The sequence below is a fragment of the Alligator mississippiensis genome, chromosome 11 (genome assembly GCF_030867095.1).
Source record: "Alligator mississippiensis isolate rAllMis1 chromosome 11, rAllMis1, whole genome shotgun sequence".
Lineage (NCBI taxonomy): Eukaryota > Metazoa > Chordata > Crocodylia > Alligatoridae > Alligator > Alligator mississippiensis.
The window spans coordinates 57,765,569-57,776,020 of record NC_081834.1 but is presented as its reverse complement, the minus strand read 5'-3'; the positions used below and the strand labels follow the sequence as shown (position 1 = coordinate 57,776,020).

Genomic DNA, 10,452 nt, shown 5'->3' with positions numbered 1-10,452 from the left:
TGCTTCCATTGTCTCCCACCCCGGGGCGCCGGGACCCACAAATCCACTGCAAGGAGGCCCTGGATTGGCTTAATTCTTTATTGAGTTCTTGGAGGCAGTGAGTAATGCTAAGCTAAGAGACAACACCCTCCTCTACGTGGGGATACAGACCCCCGCGACCCATAGCAAACAGGGCACTGGGGTGATTTCCTCCCTGGCTACTCTACCACACACACACACACACACAACATAGGAGCCATGGGCCTGGCCTCAGGAGGCCTAATTGCCCCTTCAGGCCTAGGCCTGGTCTCCCACCATGGATCAGGCCTGTCCAGCCTGGCACCACATGCCAGCACCCAGTCCCAGAGGCCTGTTTGGCCTGGCATCCACCTGTTGGTACCATTTGACCAGACCCTGGGGTCTGTACTGGGCCTGGGATTAGACCCTCACCACAGCAGACCAGGGGATGAGGGTCTAATGGGGTCCATGGGGCTGGGGATTGGATGCCATGGCAATGCTAGCCAACCCAGGAAGCCTGGCATCTAAACCTTGCCACGGCCGACTACAAACCTACCCTACTGGGCACTGTTGGCCAAACCAACTGGCCCATCCAGAGTGGTACTTGGCTAAGCCTCACTAGCCTGCACTAGGCCTCAACTAGGCCCAACCAGGCCTGACTGGACCCTGCGAGGCCTGACCAGGCCTCAACCAGGCCCAACTGGACCCTACTAAGCCCAGCCAGGCCTCAACTAGGCCCCAAACCAGGCCCCATTAGACCAGGAGTGGGCAAAATGCGGCCCGCCAGGCCATTCCATCCAGCACGCGGGACCCCTAAAAAATTTAGAAAATTAATATTTATCTGCCCCTGGCTGCCTGTCATGCAGCCCTCGATAGCTTGCCAAAACTCAGTAAGTGGCCCTCCACCCAAAATAATTGCCTGTCCCTACCCTAGACCAACAATAGCTATAGGTGTGAAAGGAGAAGTTGCTGTGGCAGTGAGAAGCCATTGGTTGCATCTGGCAGGGCTCTGAGGATCACCCCGAAACACCAGCACCACAAAGGGAGGGGTTGAGAAGCCATGTTGAGGGGCTGGGGGCAACTGTGAGGGGAACATGATATATCCCCCACAGCTTCTATCAAGCCACTGAGGGTCTCTGGGCCTGGTAGTCAATGAGGAGCCCCCCAGGAAGTGAGCACAGCCCCACAAAATTGCCCCCCCTCCCCCGCCCCTTGCACTGGACTACTAGAGACCCTGCAAATTCTGACGGGGGCAATTTGTGGGTCCACACCCTTGTCCCAGTCCCACCGCTGCTCGGTCTAGGGTACTCTGACCCCCCTCATTCATTCATTAACTGTGGGGGGCTATAGAAGGACCCGCTTCCCCAGCCAGCAGGGGACGACAGTAGACTGAACTGGGATTGCTGGGGGGGGGGGGGGGGGGGGAGGCGCTGAGGGAACCCCAAGTTTGGGAGGGAGGGAAGGAGACTGATGGGGGAGGGGCAGCGGGGGATCACAGGAGCTGCCCCTGCAGGGGAGGGAAGTCCCCCCAGCCCTGAAGGTGGGGGGTTAGGGCACCCCCATATTTTGGGGGGCCCTAAGGCACTACAGGTCCAGCTTCTTGTTGATGAGGAGGGCGCAGGAGCTGAGCGCGCCCCCCAGCTTGGCCACCTCGCTGCAGGCTGCCGGGATGAGGGTGCAGTCCGGAAGCTTCTGGAAAGGCTGCGGAAAGGACCAGACACATGGAGGGGTCAGGAGAGGGGTTGGCGGGGGAGATGTGGCTGCAAGGCATTGTGGGTACAAAACAGGGAGGCTGGTTGCCTTCAGCCCTGCCCCCCAAAGCCATGCCCACCCCCAGAAGCTCAAGTCCCGCCCACCACAGCCATGACCCAACCCCTAGGGTTAAGGCCCACCCACCTCTTCACCCCTGCCTGAGGGAGTGCCAGACCTTGCCACCACTGGTCTACTCAACCTCAAGCCCCACCCACCACTGCAGAGGCCCCACCCCATTGGTCTCTCCAACCTCAAGCCCTGCCCCCAGAGACCTGGCCCCCATCACCTCCAACACCTTCCCAAGGGTCCCGCAGCCCTCTGTCCCCATTCGCTAATGCGACCCCCAATTCTCCACCCCTATTTGCTGATCCCGCCTCCATCCCTCCCTCCCCACTGGCCATCCCCCCATCTCTCCCAATTGGCTAAGACCAACCCCACCCCTACCCTCATTGGTCGACCTCACCTCCATCCCCATTACCTGACTCTGCCCCCACCCCCGTCCCAACTGCTCAATCCCACCTCCACCCGCATTGGCTGACCTGGCCTCCACCCCCCATTGGCCTATCCCGCCTCCATCCCTCCATCCCCATTGGGCAATCACGCCTCCATCCCGCAATGGCTGATGCAGGACCCCCTCCTCCGTCCCCCTGGCTTTCCTTGCCTGCACCACTCCATCCCAACTGGCTGACCCTGCCTGCTGCTCTGTCCCCATTGGCCGACCCTGCCCCACCCTTCCATTCTCATTGGTTGATCCCACCTGGAGGCCACCAGGACACTCCTCTGGGCTGCGGTGGACGAGGGCGGCGCCGCCGGTGCCCAGACGCACGAAGAGGCAGTTGGCGGCCGGGTCGTCGGCGAGGGTCAGCGTCTCGTAGCGGTGGTCGGTCAACTGCTCCATGGCCTGGGGGCCGCGGGGATCAGGGGCCGCGGTGCCCTTCACGCCTGACCCACAGCCCCCACCTTGCCTCACCGGTGCCCCTCACTCCCGGCCCAAACCCCCCCATTTCCGTGATGCCTTCCCCCTGGTGCTCCTCACTCCTGACCCACAGCTCCCTGCCCCCATGGGCCCATCGACCCCAGCCTCAGGCCTCGGTACCTTCATGGCCTTCTTGGCAGCCTCGCTGCTGCCAATGGCGATGGTGTCGGGTCCGGCCATGCTGCAGAAGCTCTTCAGGTGGGAGGAGCCCAGCACAGGCACCGTGGAGACAGCAAAGTCCTGGGGGCAGGTGAAGGAGGCCTGCTCGTGTCCCTCACACCCAGCCTGCAGCCCCTGCCCTGCTGGTACTGCTCACTCCCAACCCGCAGCCCCCTGTCCCCTCCCAGTACCTCTCATTCCCAAACCACTGGGCTCCAGCTGGGGAGTGAAGTCTGCTGGGCCAGGCAGAAAGGAGCCTGGACACCTGAGTTTACTCCCTACTCTGGGAGGAGCCTGGAGTCCCATGACTTAGAGAAGGGGTGCTCAGAGCAGGCGGGGCTGGGAGCCCGGACACCCGGGCTTGCTCCCAGATCTGCATGGGTCTGGGGAGTTCGAGCAAGGGGACTGGGAGCCGGGACTCCTGGGTTCCACCCCTGCTCGGGGGGGGGGGGGGGGGGCTAGGGCATGAAAAGGGGGGGCAGGGCTGAGAGCCCGGACACTTGGGCTCCCTCCAACCCAAACCCACATGCAAACTCACCCGGAACGCATCGGCCACCATCTCAGCTCCTCTGTGATTGGTCCATTTGGAGATGCCCACAAAGAACTCCCGGCCTATGGGGCAGCAGGAAGAGACCTGAGGTCCCAGTCCCACCCACCTTCAGCGCCCCCCAGCCTGGTGGTGTCCCTCACTCCTGACCCACAGCCCCACTCTGATACCCACCTTTCCCACCCAGCCCCCTCATCCCACACCTCAGACTGGGCCCAGGACACCTGGGTTCATTCCCAGCTCTGAGGAAGGGGGAGACTGGATTCCCAGGTGTGCCCGCCCCCCCAGCAAGAGCTGCAGCTAATCCACCCCCTGCCGACCCCCTCACCTGTGAAGAGCACATCGCTGCCATCCAAGGTGGCTCCATCGTCCGTCACCTCGACCACCCGCAGTTTCAGCTCCTCCAGCACCTTCCTGATGCCGCTGATCTGCAGCCATGGAGTGGTTGTGGGGGCTCCTGTCAGGGGATGCCCACCCAAAGCTCCCACCAGCCCCCTGGGAGCTCCCATGGAGCCCCATCTGCCAGGCAGGCCTTAAGGGTTCCTAATGCCAGATGCAGGGAGAGAACCCAGGTGTCCAGGCTCCCACCCCCTGCCTCTCTCTGCTGGGAAGGGAACCCAGGTGTCCAGGCTCCTCCATACCCACTTCCATCTCTGGGAAAGGAACCCAGGTACCCAGGCTCCCGGCCTCCCCTGCTCCAACCCACCTGCCCCACTCCCTTCCCAGAGCAGGGAAGAACCCAGGTGTCCGGGCTCCCAGTCCCCGCTGCCAATGCCCACTCCCCTCCGTTTGCCGGGAAGAGATCCCCATGCCCAACTCACCTCTGCCCGCCGTGCAGGCTCCCAGGGCCGCGTGAGCAGCGCCGTGTCCCCCTGTACTACGGCAGCGTCCTCCAGCAACGCAGAGCGGGGCAGAGCCTCATCAGGGGGCTGCTCTACCACCTGCAGGCCCAGCTTCTGGCGCAGGACCCCCACCAGCACCCCGTGCTGCCGCTGTGCCTTGGCCAGGTCCACTGGCTCCCCTAGCCCCTCTACTGCCTCCCCCAGGGAGCCAGGCAGGCGCCGTACCACGGCATGGGTGTAGCGGCCAAATGATGGCAGCCCTGCCATGGATGCGAGGTTGGGATCGGGCTCGTTGATATCACCGAGTCCTGATCGCAGCCCCCGGCAGGGTCCAGTCGGTTTCTCAGCTCCTCTGTGCTGGTTCTACTCCAGCCCCTTCCCTCTTTTTCAGCCTCTCTCCAGCTCTCAGCCCTGCAATCACTACCAATCTCGTCAATATCACTGACACTGATCGCAGTCCCCAAGGAGCTGAGAGCCTCTGTCCCGACTGATCAACTGACCAATATTAGGTCTTGTCAGTATCCCTGATGTTAGTCCCTCTTGCAGGAGCAGGCTGGTTTCTCCTTGGAGCTGAGTCTCTGTCCTGATCAATCAGTCAACCAGTTGATCAATATCAGTTGTGTCAGTATCACCCACACTGACCTGAGCCTCCTTTGGAGAGGAGAGTCTCTGTCCCAATCAACTGATCTATAACAGTTGTGTCAGTATCACCAACCCCAATCTCAGTCCCCCCTGGAGGATCTGATCAGTTTCTCCTTGGAGCTGAGCTTCTCTGTATGGACCAATCAATCAATTCCCTTCTGGCACAGGACTACAGCCAATCAGTTGGGTTCTCGCCTCCCAGGAAAGTTGATCCCCAATTAGTCAATCTATAAGCCTCCAAGCAACTCTTTTCTTCTTCCTCTAGAGTTTCTGGTCAGTTTCTTCTCCTTGGAGCTGAGCGTTTCTGTCCCAATCAATCAATATCAGTCCCATCAATACTGCTGACCCCCAACCTCAGTCCCTGTCGGAGGATCTGGTCACAGTTTCTCCTCGATATCCCCCAATCAAGTCCCCCAGAGCGTGATCAATTTCCTCTTGGAGGCAGGAAGAGCGAATCAGTTGGTTTCTCTCTCTCTCTGGAAAAGCTAATTACCACACCAGTGGATCTATAATCCCTCAAGCAATTGGCTTCTTCCTCCTCTAGAGCTTCCGGTTAGTTTCCTCCCCGTGATCAGTTTCAAGTCTCTGATCAATGTTCCTGAGAGTCTGGTCAGTTTCACTGCCAGGGCATGAATGGGTCAGTTCCCCGCTCTGAGCTGCGATCAATACGCTCTGCAATCAGCCAACAGCCCTCAAGGAAGTTGACTCAGGCCTCCAGCACTTCTGGACCTCAAAATGAAATGAATCCAACAACTGTTGCCAAGGCTGTGATTTTCCCATGGATCGATCAATACCAGGGCATCTCCAATTGATTCTCCCCTACCGCCAGCACTGAACATCCAATTGTATTGTCCCGGGCAGCAAAGCTTCAATCAATATCTCCCTCCACAGCCGACAGGTTGTCAATTATGTTCTTCCTTGCATCCAACCTCTGGCCAATTTCTCCCTTTGAGGCCCAACTCCCATCAATCTTGCATCTCTCTGATCAATTAGATTCCAAGACTGACTGTTCTGGACGGATCCCCAGCGGGGTTCTGTCCTGTCACTAGGCAACCAATCGACTGATCACCAGTTCCCCAATCGTTGTTCCTTCTTGATCAATAATTGGATGATTTGGAGTCTACCGGATCTCCCCAGTTGCTACCCAACCAAGCGGCTGGTCAGTTTCCCTGGATCTGACAGAATTGCCATCAGCGTGGATGGATCAATCAATTTGGGACCCCAATCAATACCTCCTCGTCACCCATCTCTCCTGTCAGCCTCAAAATGCAGCTGTCTTAGATGGAGTTACTCATCAGCCTCTTCCAGGAACAGCAGGGCCACCTATCTTCTCGTTTGTGATTAAATTAATCAATCAACAGGACCCCTAATTAACACCTAAGATCAACTTCTCCAGCAACTTCCTCCTTTCCTGGAACAAACTGTGCCTTTAGTTCCCTGTTGGTTCTTGGTGGAAACCAAATCTCTTCTTCCCAGTCACCTCTTCCAGAGGACACCAAACTTTGATCCAGTCACCTCTCCTGGAAGACACCAAATTGCTTCGATTTCCACTGAAGGCACAAAAATTCCCACCCCCTTCTGGAATTTAGGGGCCGAAGTGGAAATTTTGGTGGCAAAAGGCCTATAGAAACAGGCCTGCTCTGGTCTGGGAGCTTCCAGGACCTTGAAAGAGAAGAGAAACGTTGAGATCAATTGGAGGTTTCAGATGCTAAATCCACAAAAGAACCAGATGGAGATTTCCCCTTGGAAAAATGTGCGTGCGCGCGTGTACATGCAGGGATATGTGGCTTGGTATTATCACGCACTGGTTACACACATGTTGGGGGTTGGACTAGATGTGACCTCCCAAGGTCCCTTCTAACCCTCATTTTCTATGATTCTATGCTCAAGTTTATATTTATTTATTTATTGTATTTATCTATGTCTATGCATGTATATGATTTATAGATGGGTATAATGTTCAATTATCAATGTACGCTGTGTGTGCACAAGCTGGAATACATGGCATTCTATTATAAATTATGATATATATATAATGGATTCTCCATGCGGATATTTATGTATTGATGTATATATATTTATATAAAATGAACATATGTACACTTATTCATAGATGTATGTTTTATACATTTGTGTATAAGGTGCAATTAGGAATCAGAACTTGTGGCAATTATGAATATATGCAATTAGGAATACATGTTGCATGTGCAAACAGGAATATGTAACGCTATTATAAACTCTGTGTGTAATTGATTATACATAACTAAACATGAGTAAATATACACGTGTATATTATTTATATTTGTGTATAATACATGATACTTGATGCATGCTGTGTGTGCACACAGGCATATGTGGTATCATATTATAAACTATTACCTATATACAACTGATTCTATGCATGTATATCCATTCATATTTATATATGCACATTCATATTTGTGTCTAATATGCAAATGTTATTATATGCTATGTGTATGCCCAGACAAGGATGTGTGGCACCATATACATTTATATTTATACAATTATATACAAGTAAATATATTTACTTGTATTAGTATATTACTTATATTTGTGTATAACATGCAGTTATTAATACACACTCTGTGTGTGCATGCACACAGGGAGGGATATGTGGCTTTGTGTTATAACTAATTATGTATACATAATTGATGATTTATTCTTATATGTGCATCATACTTGGATAATGTAATGAAGATTGTATGCTGCATACAATAATTAGCCGTACTTCTATCCATACAGACATAAATGCACACATACATATATATATATACACACACACTCATATTCCTACATATACATGATTACATATATACACGTATGCACCCACATATATGCACATACATGCATATACACACGTATATTGATACACATGCATCATACATACTCATATCCATGCATACACATATATACACTATATATGTACAACATGCAACTGTATACGAGGTGTGTGCATGCACAGGGAGACACGGCATCACTGTATTCTAAATTATACATACGTGATTATACACATGTACTTGTATGTACCTCTTTACATTTGGGTATAACATGCATCCATCTATACTGCGTGAGTCTGCACATGGAGCTAACTCTGTCGACACACACAAATATCCCCACGTGGAATCAATGATACATGCATATGGTCATAGTTTCAAAGGCAGTGGCACACGTACATGTGGACAAACCGCACGCTGTAATGACTGTGCACACACACGGGCGTGTAATTCTTATGCAAGCTACATACTAATGAAGTACAGATGCACACACATGATTTTGCACACACAGCACATCACACACACACACAATATGCACTGAAGCAGGCACTTTATAAAACACGGTAATAAATTATATATACTGACACATCAGTAATCATTCATAACACAATGCCACGTATGTGTGCATGAGAGCCACCTCCTCCCTCCCCCTCGCCGCCCCCCCAGTCTCACTCTCACTCACTCACTCACACACATACACCCCTCCCCCAGGTGTCTGGAACTCACACAAACCAAGACCCAGATGTCTGGGACACAGAAATGTTCATGCGTGCACACAATACCCAGAGCGTGAACCCAGGCATCACCCCCCACTGCCCCCGCCAAGAACCTAGGTGTCTGGGACAAATACACATGGAAAAAACACACACACATATGGAACTTAGATGTCTGGGGCACACGCACATGTGTGCCCACATACACACACACACACACACACACACACAGAACCCAGGCATCCAGGACACACACACCATGAACCCTGCTGACTGGGAGACACAGATGCACACACACACACACCCAGAGCAGGAATCCGTGTATCTGGGACACGCATACGTGCACTCACAAGGAACCCAAACATCGGAGACACACGCACGCGCACACAGCCAGCTCAGGCATCCCATACACACACAAGCCAGAAGGGGCCTAGGGAGATGCACATACCCAGTGACTCTCCTCTGTGGAGGGAGTGCTGCTGGCTGGACACCTGGGCTCTCCCCCTGCTGTGAGAAGGGAGTGGGAGTGGGTGGGTCACAGCTGTGGGGCTGGGAGCCTGGACGCCTGGGGTCTCTCCCTCTCCTCCTTCAGCCAACCCTCTCCCCCAGCCTCGGTTTCCCCAACCCCTGCCAACCGCACCCTGCAGGGGTTAACTGACTGGGGCGGAGGTCAGGGGCCTGGTGCAAGGAGGGGAGCTCTGGACTTTGCTGCCTGACTAGGGGCTGGGGGTTGGGGGGGAAGGGCAGGGGAAGCGGCTGGTCCAGGATTGGGGCCGGGATTGGCTCAGGGGGAAAAAATGCAGCAGCTGGTTCCTGTTAACAGCATGTCCAGACACGGACACACACACACCAGAAACCGCACCCTGCACACGCGCACACACACAGGGGGACACACCCCCTGCACAGACACAAAAACACACACACAAGACACGCCACACCCAGCACAGATACATGAATCCCAGGACTGGACACACACACACACACACACACACACACACACACACACACACACACACCATCTCCTCCAGCCCCTCCCCCCTTTTCATGCCACACCCAGCACAGAATCATGAACCCCAGGACTGGACACGGACACACACACACACACACACACACACACACACACACAGAGCAAGGCCACCTCCTCCAGCCCCTCCCCCTTTTCTCTCCAGCTCTCAGGCCAGCGCCCTCCCCGGAGACCCCGGGCCCCACCCGTCCCCCCCCCCAGCAGAGAACCCGGGTGCCCGGGGCCGTCACCCCCAAGCCCACCCCATGGCCCCTGCCCAGTGCCCCCCTCTATCCCCAGTCCCTCCCAGTGTCCCCCTAACCAGTGCCCCCAAGCTCCCCAGTATCCCCAGTCCTCCCTAACCAGTGCCCCCAAGCTTCCCAGACTGCCCCTAACTGGTGCCCCTACCCTTTCCAGTGGCCCCAGTATCCCTAGTGCCCCCCTACCCAGTGCCCCCCACCCCAGAGCTCCCAGGCTCCCCAGTGCCTCACAACCTGCCCCTAACTGGCCCCCCCATCCCTTCCCAGTGCCCCCCGCCCCTTCCCAGTTCCCCCCCAACCCGCCCCTTCCCAGAGCTCCCAGGCTCCCCAGTGCCTCACAACCTGCCCCTAACTGGTCCCCCCATCCCTTCCCAGTACCCCTTCCCAGAGCTCCCAGTTTCCCCAGTGCCCCCCAGTCTGCCCCCAGGCCCCGCCCCCCCCCGGCTGGCCCCGCCCCCCCGTCCTCACCCCGCTCCGCTCCGCGCGCGGCCACCGCCCCGGCCCGGGCCATTGTCTGCCGCGGGGGCGGGGCCAGCGAAATACGCCCCGGGGCGGGGCACGCCCCACAGCCAATCCGCACCCGGCGGGGTGGGGCTACAGTGGGCGGGACTGGGATACTGGGAAGGGGCGGGGCTATACGGGGCGGGACTGGGTAGGGGTACGCTGAGGAGGGCTGGCTTATACTGGGAGGGAACGGGGTTATACTGGGTGGGACTGGGTTATAGTGGGCCAGGTGAGGCTGTTCTGGGAGGGTCTGGAATTATAC

General features: G+C 55.7%; 1 protein-coding gene across 2 annotated transcripts; it reads right to left on the bottom strand.

The window, feature by feature from the left end:
- Positions 1-64: 64 nt before the first annotated feature.
- On the bottom strand, positions 65-10,251 carry DDAH2 (DDAH family member 2, ADMA-independent). Of its 2 annotated transcripts, none has more exons than XM_006258691.4 (7): positions 10,155-10,251; positions 4,253-6,577; positions 3,760-3,859; positions 3,423-3,496; positions 2,846-2,965; positions 2,507-2,650; positions 65-1,698 (listed from the first exon to the last, which is right to left on the bottom strand). In XM_006258691.4, exons 2-7 carry the CDS (start codon positions 4,538-4,540, stop codon positions 1,582-1,584), a joined length of 843 nt encoding a protein of 280 aa, XP_006258753.1. In that variant the 5' UTR covers positions 4,541-6,577; positions 10,155-10,251; the 3' UTR covers positions 65-1,581. The 2 variants fall into 2 exon arrangements, with proteins under 2 accessions (XP_006258753.1, XP_019342557.1); XM_019487012.2 differs by lacking the exon at positions 10,155-10,251 and adding an exon at positions 8,872-9,414.
- Between the last annotated feature and the right edge of the window lie 201 nt (positions 10,252-10,452).

Coding starts and splice junctions, on each gene's coding strand:
- DDAH2 (XM_006258691.4), bottom strand. CDS start 4,540: ATGGCAGGGCTGCCATCATTTGGCCGCTACACCCATGCCGTGGTACGG. Junction 3,497..3,759: donor CAGCGATGTGCTCTTCACAG/GTGAGGGGGTCG, acceptor GCTGCCCCATAG/GCCGGGAGTTCTTTGTGGGC. Junction 2,966..3,422: donor TGGTGGCCGATGCGTTCCGG/GTGAGTTTGCAT, acceptor ACCTGCCCCCAG/GACTTTGCTGTCTCCACGGT.